General features: G+C 40.6%; 1 protein-coding gene across 1 annotated transcript in view; it reads right to left on the reverse strand.

Annotated features, from left to right (window-relative positions):
- Window positions 1-17044, reverse strand: part of Kiaa1210 (KIAA1210 ortholog) — a 119253-nt gene extending 102209 nt beyond the window's left edge. The window contains exon 1 of the mRNA XM_028773133.1: window positions 16903-17044. Coding sequence (XP_028628966.1) covers window positions 16903-17044 — 142 coding nt within the window. The remainder of the gene's footprint in view (window positions 1-16902) is intronic.
- Window positions 17045-22245: the final 5201 nt, after the last annotated feature.

A 22245-nucleotide genomic window follows, 5' to 3' on the forward strand; every position in this document is an offset into this window, starting at 1 on the left:
GGCTCCTGGATGACTCAGGATTCAGTTTCTCCACAGGACAGGAGCAGTCCGACTCTGTGTCTGCTCCAGTCCCAGGGACCAGGCAGGGGCCGAAGGGCTAAATGTTTTTTAAAAATCAATTTGATAGTGGCACAAACCCGATGAATGGTATAGACAAGAAGATATATAAATAAGCTCAAGCAGCTATGGATATCTGATTCTTCACAGAGTTGCTAACACATCTTAGTGGTTCTAGGAAACCCAGAGAAGAATTAAACTATATTGTACCTTGCATTGTAACATAAATTACTTCAAAATAGATCAAAGACCTTAACAAAAGATCTAAGTTACTAAAAGTACTACAAGCAAACATGGGGGAAACAGTTCAAGACCTAAGCATATGCAGTGTCTTTCTGAGAACGAGTCCAATAATTCAGGAAATAAGAGCTTCGGTTGATGGCTGAGATTACATGAAATTAGAAGGCTTTGACACAGCAAAAGGAACAATCAGCAGAGTAAAGAGACATCTTGTAGAATGGAAAATTATTTGCTAAATATTCAAGCAAATGATGTATTAATATCCAGAAAAATATGAAGACTTTGGAAAATTAAACACCAAGAAAGAAAAATATCCAATTAGCTAATGGGCAGGGTAAATGAACAGATGCTATTGCAAAATGGACAATAAATACATGACCAGAATGTTTGACTTCATTAGCAATCATAGAAATGTTAATCAAATCTACATGAAAAATCCATTTCACCCCTGTCAGAAAACCAAAAGCAAGAAACGCTAGCCAGAATAAGGGCTAACAACCTACATCAGAGAGGCTTCCTCTGGCAGCTGATGGAAACAGATGCAGAGACCCACAGCCAAACATTAAGCAGAGCTCAGGAAAACCCTCAGAAGAGGAGGGGGAAGAATTGTAGGAATCAGCGAGATCAAGGACAACAGAAGAACATGGTCCACAGAATCAATTAAGCATCATTCCTAGGGGTTCACAGAGACTGAAGTGTGACAATTATGGAGCCTGTATGGGTCTGAAATAAGTCCTCTACATATGCTGTGGATGTGTAGCTTAGTAATCTTGTAGGATTCCCAACAGGGAATGAGATTTTTTCTGACTCTTTTGCCAACTTTTGGGACCCCTTTCTTCCTACTGGGTTGCCTAGTCCAGCAAGGGTTTGTGCATAATCTAATTGTATCTTATTTTGCCATGTTAGGTTGATATTCCTGTGAGGCCTGCTCTTTCCTGAAGGGAAACAGAGAGCAGCAGTGGATCTAAGGGAGAGAGGAGGAGAATGGAGGTTGTGTTTGGATGTACTGTATGAGAGAATAAAAAAAAACAATGAATGAGGAGAAAGACCTTTATTCACGCTAATATTTTAAAATATTTGTTTATTAGTGTGTGCATTCTTATGCCTTAGTACACACATGGAACTCAGAAAGCAACACTCAACAATCAATTCTCTCCTTCAACCGTGGGTTCTGGGGATAAAATTCAGGCTCCAAGGCTAGCACCCAAGTGCATTTACCCGTGTACTTTGACTCATGTTTTTAATTAATTAATTAATTAATTAACGTGCCAAATGCTGCCCCACCTCCCGGCACCCTCCTCAGAATCCCTTCCCACATCCCTGAACGTGGACTCTTAGGGAACAGCAAACCATGGGTTAGAGTTGGGTAAGATAGGAACAGATAGGCTCAAGATGAGTCATGGCAAATAGGCAAGGAGGGACCACACTGATAAGGCTTCAGTGTCATGGGTATACCTTAAAAATATTACAAAGGCTCTGAAGAATTTGGGTGGAAGAGTCAATGAGGTTTTTACTGCCATTGGAGAACTACTGGAAATAGGGAGATGTGGGAAGCTGCCAGAGTCCTTTAGGTGGGAAATGATAGTGGAAGCTTTGGCTAGGATGGCGTGGTTAAGATAGAGTAAGAGCGCATAGTGCACATGGTCCAGTATATTTAGAAGGGTGGAGCACTATGATGGATTGCCTATAGAATTTGTGGGGGGAAGGAGGAATGGAAGTTTGTTTCTCATCCTCTTTAGTAGTTGTAAGAAGACACAAGAGAATCTTTAGAACTATGGGCTTGGTAAAGATTTAGATGGATGTCAAGGGTATTAGTATATGAGAGGGGAAAGCCCATTTCCAAAAGCTACATACTATATCCTTCAGTTTATTGAACATTCTTTTACTGACAAGAGTGTAGTGATGGAAGACAGTGGTTGCTGGGGCTTAGGGATGTGAGGCTGAGGATTAAGACAGGCGAGGTTATATGAGAGTAGCTCCTGGGATGTTTTGTGGTAATGAAATAGTTATTTATGTACATTGATTGGCAGATACTCATCCAATAAAATGTACACATTAAACCAGTGTCAAATTCCTGGTTCTGCTATTGTTCTGTAGTTATGTAACATTTAACTATGGGGGCAAATGAAGGTTCATGGGAAACTCCATTCTGTGTTCATGGCTTCCTGTCAATCCATATTTTATAACCTTTGTTTAATTTTTTAAAAAGTATAAAACACAATTTCCAGCATATAGAAAGATAAAAACCATATATTCTTATAATTAAAACATATACCTCCCTTCCATCTTTCCATCCTTCCAAAAACTCCAGAAAGTTTTTGTTTTTTTCTTGTGGGCAGGGAAATGAAGGGCCTTGTACCTAGAACCATGGTTCTCAAACTTCCTAATGCTCTGACCCTTTAACACATCCCCTCGTGCTGTGGTAACCCCCAAGAGTAAACTATTTCATTAGTACTCCATAACTGTGACTTTGCTACTGTTATGAATTAGAATATAAATATCTGATGTGCAGGGTATCTAATATACAATCCCTCCAATGGAGTCACAGACCACAGTTTGAGAACCACTGATTTAGGGTGACTTGTGACAGTGACTTATGGAAATTTTGAGTATTAAATAGAGGACCAGGAAAAGAACAGAGAGGATAAGTGAATACATGAAGCTTTTTTTTTAAGAAAGCAAATTAATAATGAAAAGGTAGCTAACTAAAAGCTAGAATAACAGATGGAATATTCTGGAATAGCTTTGAAAGACTCAGGGTATCATTGAAAGATTTTGAATTTATTCAGATTAACTGACTCTTAGTGAAAGACCAAGAAACTTTTGAAGTGAAAACCCTGTTCCAGGCACATGAGTGTTCCCCTAGTAGGCTGTGGCATTCCACCAATAACTCCGTTCTGAACAAAACGAACCCTTCAAAGTTAATAAGATGTTCGTAGAGCAGGTTTAGTTTTAGGGTAAGACTGGGCAGAAGATCCAGAGGCTTCTCATATAATCCTCATTCTATATACAGGTGTCAGCTTGCTCATGATCAACATCCCCCCAGTGATCCATCCATTTAAGTTGGTGAATCAACACTGACACATCTTTACTACTGCTGTACACTGAATATTCTACCATACACACTCACTATATAGTATCACACAGTGAAATTCCTCTCCCACATTCTGCCAGTCCATCTCCATCTTGCATTTACCCCTCATGGTAACCACTGATCTCTTTATTGTCACCAGTTTTGCCTTTTAGCAGTATGTCAATAGTTGGATCTATAAAGTATTTCGTCTTTTCAAAATGTTTTATTTTTTCCCACTAAGTGTCTTCTATGTCTTTCCATGGCTTGACATCTGTTTCTGTCTTTTTTTTTTTTTTTTACGTGCAGAGCATTCCATTTTCTTGATAAACCGATGTTCCTTTTGTACATTTGCATTTAGAACACCTTGGTTGCTTTGAGGTTTGAGCAATTCTGAATAAAGCCATGATAAGCATTCATACTCACGGTTTTGTGTGGGTACAAGTTTTCAGTTCATTTGGAAAACCACTGAACTTGGCAGTTGCTGAGTCATATGTTAACGTATTAGTTTTGCAAGAACTTGAAGGGCTCTTTCCTATCAAGGCTGAACCACTTTGCATTGCCGTCAAGCAGCAAGTGAGGGTTTCTACTGCTCCACACTCTCATTACCATCTGTTGTCGCCATTATTTTAGATTCTGAACTTTGATTTATTTATTTATTTATTTGCAATTCTGCCAAAGAAACACAAGACCTCATACACGCCCAGCAAGCACTCCCCCAAGGACCTACTTCATCCTTATTTTAATTCGAACTTTCCTAATAACATCTGATGCCACACTCTTCATGTGTATACCTTCTCTGGTGGGTATCTACTAAGATCTTTAGAGCATCTTCTATTGAATTTTCATTTCTTGCTTGATATCTTAAGGATTCGTGTATATTTCAGATATCAGTGTTTTATGATCTGCATCTTGGAAAACAGTTTCACCGGTCTGTGGCTTATCTTCTCATTCTCTTAGTCTTTTACAGGAGAGAAAAATTTTCTTGTAAGCAAGTAAAAGTTATCAATCATTTCTTTCCTTTGCTGTTATATCCAAAAACCTATTACCATAGCCAAGACAGTAGAGATTTTTTATTTTATGTTGCTTTCTGGGAATTTATTGTTTTGCATTTTACATTCAAGTTTATGACATAGCTTGAGTTTATTTGTGTGAAAGAGTGTAAGTATAGATTTTCTTTACATCAAAATATCCAGTTTTTCTAGCCCTGTTTTTCCTGCGCTGAATTGAATTTATTGCTTTTTAAAGGCCACTTTATTATAATTATGTGGATCTTTTTCTAGGCTACTATATTTCATTAATATGTTTTCTATTCTTTCATCAATACTACGCTATTGCGATTATTACAGCTTTACTGTGTCTTGAAACCAGGTAATGTCAGCTGTTTGACTTTGTCCATGTTCTTAAATAGGAAATTGGCTGTTATGAGTCTTTCCCTTCAAATAAAGTTTAGAATTGATCTCTCACCCTTCCTTTACTTTGGGGCCCTCTTGTGGAGTAGGGCTCTGCTAGGTCCTCTTATAACATGAAATGAAAATCTTTCCAGGAAGGTCACATGCCACGGTCTTTTCCATAGTTAATTACAGTTGTATCAAATATTGGATGGAAGCCTTTATTGGATGAGGGGATGAAAAGAGGTGGGCAAGTTTTAAGGGAGCAAGTCTGTTAGAAGCTGAGGGAAGTGTTGGAGGTACATCTGGATATGCTAATTTTGTGAAAGGTTCACAGAGGAAAATAATCAAAATCTGCTAAGATAATCAAACAAGTTTAAGAAGACTAATGCTTGTTGTTGATTCCGGGTTATGGAAATTTGGAGAAAGGGGAGAGGGAGGGAGAGAGGGAGAGAGACAGAGAGACAGACAGACGGACAGACAGACAGAGAAAGAGACAGAGAAAGAGAGAGTAAGAGAGAGACAGACAGAGAGACAGAGAGACATAGGAAGACAGAGATAGAGACAGAGTGACCAGGAGAGGCACTATAATATTGTCTTATAGATTAACAGTGAACAAGGTCCCAAACCACACAAATGGCTAAGCGTCGCCCTCTCCTGGCTAAGGTGAGTGATTGCAGCTTTCTTGCCATTTTGCCAGTTAACAGCTCTAAGGTTGTCCTCATACTAGAAAAGCTTTCTTAAAATGCTCGGTTAGCTGGAGAGATGGCTCATTAGCCCAAAGCTCGCAATACCCAAGATACAACTCACAGACCACATGAAGGTCATGAAGAAGGAAGACCAAGTGTGGGTGCTTTGGTCCTTCATACAAGGAGTAACAAAATATTCATGGGAGCAAATATGGAAACAAAGGGTGGGACAGAAACTGAAGGAGGGGCCATCTGGAGACTGCTCCACTTGGGTATCCATCCCATGTGCAGTCACCAAAGGTAGACACTGATGTGGATGTCAGGAAGTGCATGCTGACAGGAGCCTGATATAGCTGTCTCCTTAGAGGTCTGCCATAGTCTGACATATTCAGAGGCAGATGCTCACAGCTAACCATTGAACTGATCATGGGGTTCCCAATGGAGGAGTTAGAGTGAAGACCATTGGAGCTGAAAGGGTTTGCAACCCCATGAGGAGAGCAACAATACCAACCAACAAGAGCTCCCAGGGCCTAAACCACCAGCCTGGGAGCACATAGGGAGGGACCCATGGCCCCAGCTGTATATGTAGAGGAGGATGGCCCTGTCAGGCATAGGTGGGAAAGGAGATCCTTGGTCCCATGAAGGCTGGATGCCCCAGTGTTGGGGAATTCGAGGGAGGGGAGGTGGGAGTGGGCGGGTGAGGGGGCACATCCTCATAGAAGCAGGAGGGGGGAGGGATGGGATAGGGGGTTTCTGTGTGGGGGAGGGGAAATGAGGAAAAGGATCACATCTGAAATGTAAATAAAATATCCAGTAAAGAAGAAAAAAAGAAATGCCCTGTCAAAACTGATCCTGGCTGCCAATCAAATCAAAGCTAGAGCAAATCCAGAATTCTGCAACCCCTCCCCTAATCCCAGAACAAAAGTCTGTGTTTTCAATCGGTCTTCTCTTGAGATGACCATAGTTGCTGCTGGTGGGAGGAGCAATGGTGGAGAGAGAAGAAACGTAGGGGATCTTTTCTACACAATTCACTCTTGGTTTAAAATTTGCTACTTGACATAAATAATGACACCTTGTTTGGAGCTCTGAATGACAGTAACATCTTACTAATTGAAAAAATCCATACATACTGCGCCATAACAATGGTCTTACGGGTAGTTGGAATTTCCCTTTGTCCCTTTAACAAAAATAAAGTGAGCAAAGTAGAAAATTAATCATCTGAGTAAAACTGGTGGGGAGGCAGTTTGTTTAGTTTAAAAGTAGCATTGGTTTCCTAATTATGTGCTAATTACTTTGCTTTATCTGTTCATTACCAAAGGTCAAGGAAACTTCTACTTAGTTATAGCCTGTTAGGTATTTGTGTGAGGTTATCATTTGACTTGAAAAATGACTTATTTAAAGGTGCTTATAAATCAGATTTACTATTTTAGGAGGGTGCATGACCTGCTACTATTTGAGAAGTGAGGAGCCCAGCTGCCTATTTCCCTCCCATCAGGGGTCTCAAATGCTGGCTCCTGGGTTGAATAGATGGAAGGAAGGGAAGTAACAATCAGAATATAGTTTGGCCAGCAGTCTGAAGAAGGAAAATCCAAGAAGACGGTGGAATCCTCAGTGATCCCTGGGCCCACCCTAGGGAGGTCAGTGGACGAACCCCAGAAAGTACGGAAATAGAATCTGATTAGAAAATAAAAATGATGGGAAGACAGGAATTGACTTTAAAACACACAACTGGGAAACACAGATGGCCTAAATACTTTCAGTTGTCACCTGTAGAAACCCTCATGTATTTTTCTACTAACTCATCTTGTACTTAGAAGGCTCCATTTATTTTTGTTTGTTTATTTTGTGGTGTTTGGTTTGGGTGTGTTTGGTTGGTTTTCTTTTTGAGACAGGCTCTCAGGTTACCTATGCTGGCCTCAAACTCACTATATAGTTGGTAATGGTCTTGAAATCTAATGTCTTCTCTGTCTACCTCCTCAAATCTGGAATTACTAGCATTGGCCTGGTTTATGTAGTGCTTTATATGTGCAAGACAAGCCAACTGAGCCACATCTCAACCATCTCTTGTCTTGTTTGAAGAGAATTGTGTTTGTTTTCTTACTGCCATTGCACAAGTGCCAAAATAAAGTCTCTCTTACCTGTTTAAAAAAAAAAAGGAGTGGAGCACCAAGTTATCTAAGCAAAGCAGTAGATGAAGCATTGCTCATGAAAAGTTGACAGTAGTATTAAAAAAATCTTTTGATTTGTACTTTGAGAATTCCACACAAAACACACACATGTGTTTCTGATCAAACTCATTCTTCAGTCTCTCTCCTGCAACTCCTCCAAGCTCACCCCAACCATATCACCCTCCTATCTTTATGTACCCACTTTTTAAAAACTCTGAGTTCAATTGGTGCTGCTAGTATTTATATGGGGCCATAAAGATGGTATTGTTTATCTTGAAGGGCAGTGAGTCACACAACAGTCCCATAATATGACCATATAAACTCTGCTGAGTCATGGTATATTATCAATGAGTTTTGAACTTACATTTGGAAAGGATTTGGCCCTGTAGTTTTACTGATTTGGTAATATTGAAGGCTGGCTGTTTGTGCTATCTAGTTAATGTTGGCCTCATGTGTGAGTTGAAAAGTTTGCTGAAACACATCTTTTTAATGAAAGAAATTAGGTAGATCTGGTATTTTCTTCTTTAGCTGTCTTCATAGAATTCACCAGTGAAGTCATTTGGTCCTGGCTGTTTTATTGTAGAATTTAAATTATCAAATCTATTTCCTAAATAAAAATAGTGAGACAGACTTTTTAAAAATAGAGAAAATTAAGGAGGCATGAGGAAAAAACCATCCACTCTCTTAGATTTGATTTGTGTCTCTCATTGCCTGAAAGTCAAGAATGTTAATACAACCAAGGAAATGACTGCAAAGACAACCTGCAAAACAGCTATATATAATTCACTTTTGTGAACTATCTCAGGTGATAGTTTGAAAGCAGTTATGTATATGTACAAAGGTTTCATTTTTAAAAATCCATTATTCAGGGGTGGGGAGAACCTCTAGAAAGCCCCAGGCACCAGGGATGTGAAAGGCACCCAGGACTCAATGGGGATGACCTTTGCCAAAAATGCCTAACAGTGGGGAGATGGAGCCTGAAGAGATCACTTCCAGTAGATAGACAGGCACCCCCAGAGGAGGGATGGGGCCACCACCCATCTCAAAATTTTTAACCCAGAATTGTTCCTGTCTAAAGGAAATGCTGGGACAAAAATGGAACAGAGACTGAAGGACAGGCCATCCAGTGACTGGCCCAACTTGGTAACCATCCCATGTGCATGCACCAAACTCCTACACTATTACTGATGCCATGTTGTGCTTGCAGGTGAGCCTAGCATCGCTGTCCTCTGAGAGGCTCTACCAGTAGCTGACTGAGACAGATGTAGATACTCACAGCCAACAATTGGACTGAGGTCAGGGACCCCTATGGAAGAGTTAGGGGAAGGATTGATGGAGCTAAAGGGGAAGGCAACTCCATAGGAAGATCAACAGTGTCAACTAACCTGGACCCCTGAGAGCTCCCAGAGACTAAGCCACCAACTAAAGAGTTACATGGGCTGGTCCAAGGCCCTGGCACATATTTAGTAGAGGACTGCCTTGTCCTCAGTAGAAAAGGATGTACCTAATCTTATAGACACTTGAAGGCCCAGGGAAAGGGAATGGGGGTGTGGTGGGGTACTTGAGGGGGTGAGAGGGTTGGGAAACACCCTCTCAGAGGCAAAGGGGATGGAGTGAAGAACTCTTGGAGGGGTTACCAGGATGGCAGCAACATTTGGAATGTAAATAAATAAAACAATTAAAAAAAAAGAAACCCATTATTATATGTAATCATATATGCTAATACAATACTAAAAGTAGTATTAAAGCAACTCATGAATGATGCTTAAGGCCAAAATCTGTCTTAAACTCTTGTGAACTTTGATTTTTCATATTTATCAGCACAATTTTGTCATCCATAAATCTGTTCGATGTACTCATAAACCATTTACAATTTCATTTGTAAAGAAAAATAAACCAGTTCATTTATTCTTAATTTTCAAACTTTACTTAATCTTTCAAATTGGCTATAAATTACATCTACAGAATAATGTAACTTCCAAAGAGACACACATGTAGCTATTCTTAAGATACCTAAGCCTGTGTGTTTATTCATGTCCACCCTCCTTGAGTGGGAATCACTTTTCATTAATAAACTCTAATGTTGCTTCAAACTGGCTTGTTGGAAATTCTTTTCTGTGGCATAAGTCAAGGTCCCAGTTGCATTTCCTCTGCTGAAGACTACTCGGATCACTTAATTCAGATTAGACAAATTGGAAAAGTTTATCGTTTTAAGGAATTGGTCTGAAATGGTCAAAGATATGTGTAGAGCACTTAGGACTGGACCCTTAGGTTACCTTTGGTATACACTGTTTGTACTGACAAGGTCTGTTTCATTTAATAATTTTTCTGTTTATTTTGAGAGCTGGAGAAGGGCTTGTAATTTTCATTGTTCTTTTCAAAGGCTCTGGGGTTTTTGTTTGTTCTGTTGCTTTTTATCTTTTGTTCTCTGTTTTTAATTTCGTTGTTCTGTTTTCTTTTGTTTGATCTTTATTGTTTCTTCTTTCTACATGGTGTGAGTTCATCTTACTGATTTTTTTTGTAGCTTTTAGAGTAACAGCTTACGGTTAAAGATCTAATGATGTAAATGTACATCTCCGAAATGCTTTTACGACAAGCTTTTCTAAATTATATTGCAGTCTCCACTGAAAATATCTCCTAATTTCTTTGGAATCTTTCCCTTTGACACATCACTTACTGAGAAATACACTGCCCAGTTTTAAAGCACAGTATTTGTGCTTTTTGTCTTATCTTTCTGTTACTGATTTCTAGCTTGATCCCATCAGAGTCAGAGAACACACTGTGATTTCAGTTCTTTTTAGTTTGTGAGACTCATTTATGACTCAGTATATGGCAACTTCAGCAAATGTTCATATGGACTTGAAAGGGCTATGTCTTTGTAGTGGGAGGACTGTCCTTTAAATGTACATTAGATCTGCTTGGTTGATGTTCTCTATAACCTCTATTGATTTTTGTCTCAGGTACATTTTGAATCAGATGTCGTGAAATGCAGTGTAGCCTTTATTTAATATCCTTTGCTCTGGGCACTGAACAAGGGATGATGAAAACTGGACCTAACAGATACCAGATATAAAAGGATTTCCTAATTCAAAGGCTTTTTCACACAGATGTGCAGAACATAGTGGGTTTTAGACACCCAAAATTCATATTCATTAGGAGGAGCCACCTCAGAGAAAACACATTTAGCTGATTAAGTCTTTTGCACTCATAGAGTGGGCTGGCAAGATAATCTGGCCTGCAAGAGTGTTTAAATAAGAAAGAGAGGGGAAAGGGTCTAGACAAGGAAGCAGGACATGGGAGCATAGATTATAAGTCTTCGGTCACAGTCTTTCTTAGGGACAGCCTCCAGCTTTATGAGCCCTGGGAATTTAGCCTTGGGTGAAGATTCTCAGAATGCTGGCACTTCCCACAGGAACAAAGGAGATCTTAGTATCCCTCCACTAGTAAGGATTTGCTCTCTGTTGATCCTACTCAGCCTTGTGATCATTAGCACCTGGGCAGTTTCCTTGGAGGCAGACACCCATGAAAATCATCAGAGCGACAACATTTTTTTTATTCCTTGGAGCAGTACTAGCTGCAGTTTCCCGCAGGCACTTACTTGTTTACTCTAAGCCCAAGATGCACATTGCCTTCTCCTCCAACCTGTACTTCACATTGGCTCTATAAGCCCCTAACCCACTCATTTGCCTGGAGCATTCTGTCTGAGAAATCAGCTGGGGGCAAAGACATGAGACACTGTGAGGAGATGCATGAGAACCCCAGGTTCTGTGAACTACGTCTTCTCATTCCTCCTCTCCCCTCCCTAAATGACAGCTGAAGCATGGGTAGCTAGCTCCTGAGTGGGCTGCGAAGGGGGCGGAATGGGGAAAATGGAAAGCAATCCGATGTAGAGGTTCTTAATCACCAATTTTAGGCATTTGGTTGAATTATTTTGGTCCTCCATCCTAGAAGAAAAATGTCTAATAGTCATGCCTTCAGTTTTAGGGGTGTTTGAACCCTCCAAAGGAGTAGTCCTTGAGCCCCATTTGAAGCCATCTTGTTCAGAAATGACAACACTAAATGCACAAAAAATATGCAAAGCATTCCCTTTGGTTTTGGGGGGTTTGTTGTTGTTTTGCTTTTGTTTTGGGGAGTTTTTTGTTTTGTTTAACACAGGGTCTCACTATGTAACCAGTCTTGTATAGATTTCTCCATCTTTCCTGCTCAGTCCCCAGAGTGTTGAATTATAGGCAAAACCAACTGAGAGGCAGGCAGTTCTGTCGTAGTGCTAGCTCTAGTCCTATTTCCACAGCACTTGATCACCTCTTAACACTTTGTATCCACTATCTCCCATTGGATCTCATTGATTTAGATACCAAGTCCCTAGCAATTTAGATTATTTTAAGGGCATAAAAAATCAGAGATTTTTCTGAGTATCGCCATGTTTAGAAACAGGCTGTAATGTCTAGGTATCTTGTGTGATGTGACTGCAGCTTTGTGCAAAATAAAATATAGGAGATAAGTCACAAGGGTAAGAGAATGCTATAGAAAATATTTTACTTGGCCCTCTTGCTCCATCTAGTCATCCTGGGGTGTGTGTGTGTGTGTGTGTTGTTCAGGGATGTGTCCACATGAAGGCCTTTAGCATCATTCTTCAGACAACTTACTTTTTTTTTAGACAAGGTCTCCCACAGTTTTGGAATTCATCAAGGAACCCCAGAGATCCACACATCTCCACCTCCCTCAAGTGGAATAACAAGTGAGATTGGGAGCCAAGTTTACATTCATCTCTCTACATGATTGTATCCAAGAACATTCAGCAACTGTTAAGCCTGGAAAAAGACTGTTGTTAAGGTCCAGATTTCAAAACAGTGGTAGACAAATAATTCCAGGTCCTGTATCCAGAAGATATCTTTGAAGATCATAGAAGACCCATTTTCCTGAAGATACATTAGATGCTGTGTCAGATTCCCCATATGGGGGCAGTGGTGTCTGTGCTCCAGTGAGTCTGAATGACAAAGACTATGGTCACCTTGGGGGAGGCAGTTGATTACTGCAATGCCTTGGAATGATTAAGACCTATATTCTGCTTTGTCAGGTCCTGGTTTCAGAACCTAGAACCAGAGAAGGAGATGCAATAGAATCTGTTCACAGAGAACAGTAAATGAAACCTGTTAAGGACAAAACAAACCAACCCATACCCACCTATATCTCAGTCAGCTATGCAGTTTTTCTCCTTCAATTTTTAAAGTTCTTTGTTTCTTTTTTAAGTTGTTAGGATCCTGCCATAGTCCAAACTCAAACAGTACAATAAGACACTCACTTGTCTGTTCCCACCCATCCAATTTTTTCCTATGGATATTCTGTTTTATTTTCCGTTTTATTACTTCCCTCTCAAGGTTTGGACTGGGATTTTTGCAGTGTTTGTGATCTTTTCCTGCAAACACAAAAGTGTTTGTTCTTCCCTTGAAACAAGGGCATTGCAGTGTAAAAGAGGTCTTCCAGTTCCAAAGCCCTGTTCTGCAAGGCTTGGTAACTTCTTGGCATTTTTAAAAGTATTTTTTATTCTATATCAAGGCAATTAATGCATTCCATCCGGGATCCTGGATAAGTGTCTCTTGTCATAGTCCTGCTTCTTTGTTAGTTAGAACAATCAATCATATTACCTACCCATCTCAAACAGATGAGTCCAGCAGATACAGTGTGTTGAGAATTTGAGAGATTGGTTTGTGAAAAAGCTTTAAATGTCAGGAGGGAAGAGTTTGACCTCAGTGCAGTTTATGTATATAATGGTTCAATGTCTTAGGTATTACAGTAGATCCTGGCTTCATTGCAAGCTCTGTTCCTTGATCAATTCTCTTTACTTCCCTGGGGCTCTGCTTCCTCTGCTGTTATGTAAAAATAATCACTTGCTATCAAGAATTGGATGAGGACCTTATTGGTTGCCATAGTGATCGTGACCAGGAACAAGATGTACTTACCATCAGCTATACCTTCCACTGCTCTCTTTATATTGCCTTGTAACAGAAGCTCTGGGCAGATCTGTTTACTTAAAATAGTTTAGACTGGGTGGCAGCTAGAGTGGAACTATATACCGATGGCTGTGGACATATATCTGGAAGGGCCTCAGCTGCACCATACTGCCCTGTAAGCAGTGGCCCCAGGGTCTGTACCAAGACTCCCATATCCCCCTGACATTTTGCATGGACACTTCAGCCTGGATTTTGGGAGAAAGCCATTTGGGGGAAAATGCCCTTAATGCTATGGATTTTCATGTTTTCACTATCTTGGTCTGCTCCCAGCTTCTCTGTGCTTGTTACCTAGAAGGTAATGTAGGCAAAAGTACTAAAATAACAGGACATATTTCAAGGTTATCATTAGAGATCAAAGAGATCACACACATGACTTCACTGACACAAACTGCTGGCAAGCACATAGACATTGAAGATAGATTCGTGCTTTCTTGAGCCTGGAGAAGACAGAAATGGAGAGTGATTGCTAATGGGTACAATTTTCTTTGGGAGCGCTGAAATGTTCCAAAATTATAGTGCTGATGGATGAATAACTCTCTTAATAGACTAAGAAACCTAATGTATTATACACTTTAAAGGTGTGGATATTATGATATGTGAATTGCATCTCAATAAACTTGTCATTTAAAAAAACAATCAAGCATATTTCTTCATCTATGGCTCCTATGAAGCATGTGCACACAGACACAGAGGGAAACACTGCAGGGGCTAGGTCTTCACTGAGGAACTGCTTGTATTACTGGATTAATATTTAGCAGCAGGTTTCCAGTATTCTAAATCTTCATTTGCTAAGAGTAAATCATCTTGGAAACATGGCAAAGGTGTGTGTGTGTGTGTGTGTGTGTGTGTGTGTGTGTGTGTTTCCGTGTATGTATCCTTTTCTTTCTTTCTCTCTCTCTTTCTTTCTTTCTTTCTTTCTTTCTTTCTTTCTTTCTTTCTTCCTTTCTTTCCTTTAGATGATGAGGCTCCAAGGTGGAAAAACCTATGGAAACAAAACATAAGAGGCAAAAACACCCCATGGAGGCCAGTGCACATACTTCAGATAACCCAAAACTTTAACACAGTGATGGGAGCCCTGGTGTTAGGAGAAACGGTGTTCATGTCATTTCTCTCAGATTCTAAGCGTGGGCAAGTTTCTGTTCAACATTTGCTAGACATTCAATTTATCTTTGCAGTTTGAATGAGCTATCGAAGGTGCTCATAAAGCATGGCCCTGAGCACACCTTCTCCCACGCACCAGTGAATCAGATCCCTTCACAGATGTATAAAATTCAGTTCAATAAATCATGTGCCCACCATACACAGTCACCAGAAAAGAACAGCTTCTTGGGCAGCTTTCTCACCCTCTCTGTGTGGTTGCTCCTGGGAGCAAGATTTCACTGGGTGCCAAAATATTCCAGGAAAAGGAATAAGTAAGATGCATATTGTCAAAGTCCACCTTCATGTCTGCCCTAGCAGCTCTGCTGCTGAGTCACACTGAGAGGCCCTGGCAATCTTAATGAAGCAATAGCTTTGTCATGTTTCCCAAGCTCCATGATATTTTACATCAGCACACCCTATATGGTCTGTCAACATTAGAGCCCATCTGCCCTGAGGACCTAGAGAACTGATGCAGGGCTCTGTCACAGGCAGTCACAGCTCTGACTAGCAGCTTTCCCTTTGTGAAATACCCCTCTTGTAAACTGAAGGAGTTAGCGTAGCTCATAGTTATCTAGTGCATTTTCCATGTGGTGCAGTAACTTAGAAGAACAGATCTCCGAGGTGCAAGGATTAATGTGGAGACCAAGACTGAGAATCAATCAATAGGAAACTGCCAGAGACAGAGAAAAAAGGGCTCTGGTTAGTGAGAAGTCATATACAACTCAACTTGAAGCTTATATAGGCTGATTTTTTTAAGTGGCAGTGTTTCGTGATTTGGTGAGTATTTCTGTTTCCTTGGTTTAGATTTGTTAACTGAGGGACTTAGGAGGTCAATAGGTTGGCAAAGTGCATGCCATACAAACACAGAGACATCTATTCCCAGTAACTAGGTTAAAAAAAAAACTGGACGTTGTGGCATATGTTTGTAATCCAAATACTGAGGTGGCAGAAACAAGTGTATCCAGGAGTATCACTGGACAGCCAAACTACCTAAGTTCCAGATCAGTTACAAAAAAAGAGGGAGAATTATTCTAAAGGTTAACCTGTGGTCTCCATGTGCACATACACATGTGTATACAAGTACACTGGCATACATACATGCACACACATGTACATACTTGCACATACACAACACACCTAATTTTTTAAACTTAAATAATTTTAAAAAGATTTATATATTTTTACCAGGCAGGAGTGGCACACGTCTTTAATCTCAGCACTTCAGAAGCAGAAGCAGGTACATCTCTAAGAGTTCCAGGCCAGTTTAGTCTATAGAGTGAGTTCCAGGACCACTAGGGCTACAGAGAGAAAATGTGAGTCAAAAATAAGATTTGATTATATTTCTGAGTTGTTTGCTTGCATGAATGTCTGTGACTATGTGCATATACTGTTCAGAAAAGTCATAAGGAAACATCAGATCCCCTAGGACTGGAGGTATAGACAGGTGTTAGCTGATATGACTGGTGGAACTCAACCAGGTCTTCTAGAAGAATAGCCAGTGCTCTTAACTGCTGAGCCATCACCTCAACTCCATAAATGAATTATTAAAACAAACAAAAAAGAAAACAAACATGAAACTAAAAAGGAGATTATGACAGAAAAAAAGGGTGTTGAGGAAAGGAAGAGAAAGTAATAGAATAGATGTAACAGATGTAACGTGAAATTGGAAAAGGAGCGACTGGATGTAGAAGAGTACAAGGAAGTGGAGAAAGGGTGGAAAATTAGCTGAAAAGGTCAACAAAACAAATTGTGTTTGAAAATACCTATACTAACCTCAATCTCCTAGACTCGAGCAATTCTCCTGTCTCGACATCTTGAGTAGCTGAGACTACATATTTGAACCACTGCATCTGACTGAAACTTTTACTTTTTAAACTGTTCCATAACAAAGGAAATGACTGGTCTCTCACAACTAGTGGAAGACATTAAGAACACCTTTCATAGTGTTCTTATGCTTCCAACAAAGACCATCTTTACTCCCTGGAAAGCGGGGAGGCTTTCTGTCTCTAAACCCTGTCAGTGCTAGACTTTGCCAACAGTGTAAGAAAATGGGCAACTTCTCTGTCGAATACACACACACACACACACACACACACACATACTCACACACACACACACACTCATACACACACATACCCGACAGGAATAAGTCAATATGGTCCGACCTGCCCCCTATATTGCTGTAGTCCTGGCCCCAGGCACAGCCACTGCAGACTGCCCAGCCTTCAGGCACATCGTCTTCTTTCCATGTCTGTGCCTTCACACCAGCTGTTGTCATGGCTTCCTATTGTCTCCCCTGTCTCCATCAGATAAGTACAGTTCTTCCAAGATTGGGATCAAATATTGTCACTATGTCTTATGAACATCCAATGTACCCAGAATGGCCTGCAGAATGGATTTCTTTCCTTTTCCCTGGTTACCAAGTGCAACACTATGGTATAACACGACATAGTCAGTGAATGTGTGGCAGATCTCTGGGTAGCCTTATCTCTTCAACTGTGCAACACACATTTACATCCTGTGTGATGATATCTCACGAATATAATAATGTGGTTAGGGAGATGAACTCAGGGTCCAGACAATCCGGTTTTCACTTCTAGTTTTGTCACTACCTAAATGAACAGGGCCTCTAGAAAGTATGTGAACAGTTACTCAGTCCCCTCTGTAAAATAGAGATCCTAGTACTCCTCTCAAAGGGCCATTTTAGAAATGAGGTGAGAATACCACCTTCAGAGCACAATATCTGATATACAGCAAATGCTCAATCAGTTAGTGATCCCTGGTATTATTGCACAGTCTGCCACACCGCACTCGGGTAATTTGTATTTGAGTGAGTGTTTAAACAGTCAGGCCTTAGCAGCTCAGGTTACTGGAAAGTCAGGACCGGCTAGGTTAGTCAAGGAAGCTGCTGCCCTTTGCCTCACATTGCCTCTTGCATCCTAGCTTTTCTTTTAGGATGTGTCTCCCTTTGTGTAATCGTTACATAGATTTTTTTACATAGATTGTTGAGTTGTCAGGCATTGGTGCTTCCCAGTAGACTAAGCTCTGTAAGTGTGATGGTTTGAATGAGAAGTGCCCCCATAGTCTTGGGCTTCTGAACACTTGGTCCCCAATTGGCTGTGCTGTTTGAGGAGGTTAGACACCACTGGGTGTGGCTTTTACAGCAGAAGGTCTTCCCCTCCCTGAAGTTTGCTCTCATCTCTGCTTCATGCCTGCAGTTCACGATGTGAATTCTCATCTTGGTGCTCCAGCTGCCACATCTGCTGCTACCTATTGTGCTCCTCCCACCCCCAAGGACTCTGACTCTCTGAAACTGTAAACCAAAAGTCAATTTTTCTTCCACAGGTTGCCTCAGGTATGGTGTTTCTCACAGCAACAGAAAACTAATAAAATGAGGCAAGAAATTACTGGTGTTTTCTTTTTTTAACCACACTTCCCAACCTGGACCAGTGCCAAGAAGTAGGTGCTCCAAAATAGTCAGTCAATTAACAAACAAGTGAGAGAAAATCCAGAAAGGATATATGAGTTGGATGGCGTTGAAGAACATTTAAACATTGAATAGAAATCCAGGGGTACGTCCTGTGGAGAAACTGAATCCTGAGTCATCCAGGAGCCACTGCACTCAGAGCAGCTGGTAAGAACTCCATCTCACTCCCTAAACCCCAGAGATAGATCGGGGAGCCAGGGACATCCAGGGCACAGCAGCTACCCAAACCCCGCCCCTCCGGAATTCCACTTCCCTTCTGCCCCTGCCTGCTCCTCCGAGCTGGAGCAGACACAGAGTCAGTCTGCTCCTGTCCTGTGGAGAAACTGAATCCTGAGTCATCCAGGAGCCACTGCACTCAGAGCAGCTGGTAAGAACTCCATCTCACTCCCTAAACCCCAGAGATAGATCGGGGAGCCAGGGACATCCAGGGCACAGCAGCTACCCAAACACCGCCCCTACGGAATTCCACTTCCCTTCTGCCCCTGCCTGGTCCTCTGGGCTGGAACAGACACAGAGTTGGTCTGCTCCTGTCCTGTGGAGAAACTGAATCCTGAGTCATCCAGGAGCCACTGCACTCAGAGCAGGTGACACAGAGTCGGTCTGCTCCTGTCCTGTTGAGAAACTGAATCCTGAGTCATCCAGGAGCCACTGCACTCAGAGCAGCTGGAGCCACTGCACTCAGAGCAGCTGAAACTGAATCCTGAGTCATCGAGGACCCACTGCACTCAGAGCAGAAGGATTTCCAGATCCAAGAGGTGGCCTGAGTCCCAGGAGTTATTCCACCCAGGAGATTAGGAGCATAAGACCACAGAGACCTCTGGTCTCTGAGGAGCTCTGCAATAAGCAAGATAACTGGAAATACAGACTCCAGTTTTACACAGTGAGAGCAGGTACCACTAGAGTTAACCAGATGGCGAAAGGCAAGCGCAAGAACATAAGCAACGGAAACCAAAGTTTCTTGGCATCATCAGTGCCCAATTCTCCCAATATAGCAAGCCCTGAACACCCCATCACACCTGAAAAGCAGGATTCAGAATTAAAATCACTTCTCATGATGATGATAGAGGATTATAAGAAGGAATTAAGTAACTCCCTTAAAGAAATACAGGAGAGTACAAGTAAACAGATAGAAGCCCTTAAAGAGGAATCACAGAAATCCCTTAAAGAAATGGAAGAAAACACAAAGAAGGAGTTAAACAAAAACATTCAGGACCTGAAACTAGAAATAGAAACAATAAAGAAAGTTCAAAGGGAGACAACCATGGAGATAGAAAACCTAAGAAAGAGATCAGGAGTCACAGACGCAAGCATCACCAACCGAATACAAGAGATAGAAGAGAGAATCTCAAATGCAGAAGATACGGTGGAAAATATTGACACAGTTGTCAAAGAAAATGCAAAACGCAAAAAACTCCTAACTCAAAACATCCAGGAAATCCAGGACACAATGAGAAGACCAAACCTAAGGATAATAGGTATAGATGAGAATGAAGATTCCCAACTTAAAGGGCCAGTAAATATCTTCAACAAAATTATTGAGGAAAACTTCCCTAACCTAAAGAACAAGATGCCCATAAACATACAAGAAGCCTACAGAACACCAAATAGACTAGACCAGAAAAGAAATACCTCCCGTCACATAATAATCAAAACATCAGATGCACAAAACAAAGAAAAAATACTAAAAGCAGTAAGGGAAAAAGGTCAAGTAACATATAAAGGCAGACCTATAAGAATTACACCAGACTTCTCACCAGAGACTATAAAAGCCAGAAGAGCCTGGACGGACATCATACAGACACTAAGAGAACACAATTGCCAGCCCAGATTACTATACCCAGCAAAACTCTCAATCACTATAGATGGTGAAACCAAGATATTCCATGACAAAACCAAATTTGCACAATATCTTCCCACAAACCCAGCACTTCAAAGGATAATGGATGGAAAACGCCAACACAAGGAGGGAAACTACAACCTAGAAAAAGCAAGGAAGTAATCTTCCAACAACCCCAAAAGAAGATAACTATACAAACATAACTTTACCTCTAATAACAAAAATAACAGGAAGCCACAATCATTTTTCCTTAATATCTCTTAACATCAATGGTCTCAATTCCCCAATAAAAAGACGCAGACTAGCAGACTGGATACACAAACAAGACCCAGAATTTTGCTGCATACAAGAAACACACCTCAGTGACAAAGACAGACACTACCTCAGAATAAAAGGGTGGAAAACAATTTTCCAAGCCAATGGTCCCAAGAAACAAGCTGGAGTAGCCATTCTAATATCAAATAAAATCGACTTCCATCCAAAATTAATCAAAAAAGATAAGGAAGGACACTTCATACTCATCAAAGGAAAAAGCTACCAAGGTGAACTCTCAATTCTGAACATCTATGCCCCAAATGCAAGGGCACCTACATACATAAAAGAAACTTTACTAAAGCTCAAAACACACATTACACCTCACACAATAATAGTGGGGGATTTCAACACCCCACTGTCAGCAATGGACAGATCATGGAAACAGAAACTAAACAGAGACACTTTGAAATTAACAGAAGTTATGAACCAAATGGACTTAACAGACATCTATAGAACATTTCATCCTAAAACAAAAGAATATACCTTTTTCTCAGCACCTCATGGTACCTTCTCCAAAATAGACCATATAATTGGTCACAAAACAAGCCTCTACAGATACAAAAAGATTGAAATAATCCCTTGCATCTTATCAGATCACCACGGACTAAGACTGGTCTTTAATAATGACAAAAACAATGGAAAACCCACGTACACATGGAAACTGAACAACTCTCTACTCAATGATGACTTGGTCAAGGAAGAAATAAAGAAAGAAATAAAAGACTTTTTAGAATTCAATGAAAATGAGGACACATCATACCAAAACTTGTGGGACTCCATGAAGGCAGTGCTAAGAGGAAAGCTCATAGCTCTAAGTGCCTACAAAAAGAAACTGGAAAGAGCACACACTAACAAGTTGACTGCACAACTAAAAGCTCTAGAACAAAAAGAAGCAAATACACCCAGGAGGAGTAGAAGGCAGGAAATAATCAAACTCAGGGCTGAAATCAACCAAGTAGAAACAGAAAGAACAATACAAAATATCAATAAAACCAGGAGTTGGTTCTTTGAGAAAATCAACAAGATAGATAAACCCTTAGCCAGATTAACCAGAGGGCACAGAGACAGTATCCAAATTAATAAAATCAGAACTGAAAAGGGAGACATAACAACAGAAACTGAAGAAATTCAAAAAATCATCAGATCCTACTACAAAGGCCTATACTCAACAAAACTGGAAAACCTGGATGAAATGGACAATTTCCTAGACAGATACCAGGTACCGAAGTTAAACCAGGAGCAGATAAACCATCTAAATAGTCCCATAACCCCTCAGGAAATAGCAGCAGTCATCAAAAGCCTCCCCACTAAAAAAAGCCCAGGACCAGATGGTTTTAGTGCTGAATTCTATCAGACCTTCAAGGAAGACCTAATACCAATTCTCTTCAAACTATTCCACAAAATAGAGACAGAAGGAACACTACCCAATTCGTTCTATGAAGCTACAATTACACTCATACCCAAACCCCACAAGGACCCGACAAAGAAAGAGAACTTCAGACCAATCTCCCTTATGAACATCGATGCAAAAATACTCAATAAAATTCTAGCAAACCGAATCCAAGACCACATCAAAACAATCATCCATCATGATCAAGTAGGTTTTATCCCAAGAATGCAGGGATGGTTCAATATTCGGAAATCCATCAATGTAATCCACTATATAAACAAACTTAAAGAAAAAAACCACATGATCATCTCACTAGATGCTGAGAAAGCATTTGACAAAATTCAACATCCCTTCATGATAAAAGTCTTGGAAAGATCAGGAATTCAAGGCCCCTACCTAAACATAGTAAAAGCAATTTACAGCAAACCAGTAGCCAACATCAAGCTAAAT

This window comes from Grammomys surdaster, unplaced genomic scaffold (genome assembly GCF_004785775.1).
Source record: "Grammomys surdaster isolate TR1022 unplaced genomic scaffold, NIH_TR_1.0 222, whole genome shotgun sequence".
Classification (NCBI taxonomy): Eukaryota; Metazoa; Chordata; class Mammalia; order Rodentia; family Muridae; genus Grammomys; species Grammomys surdaster.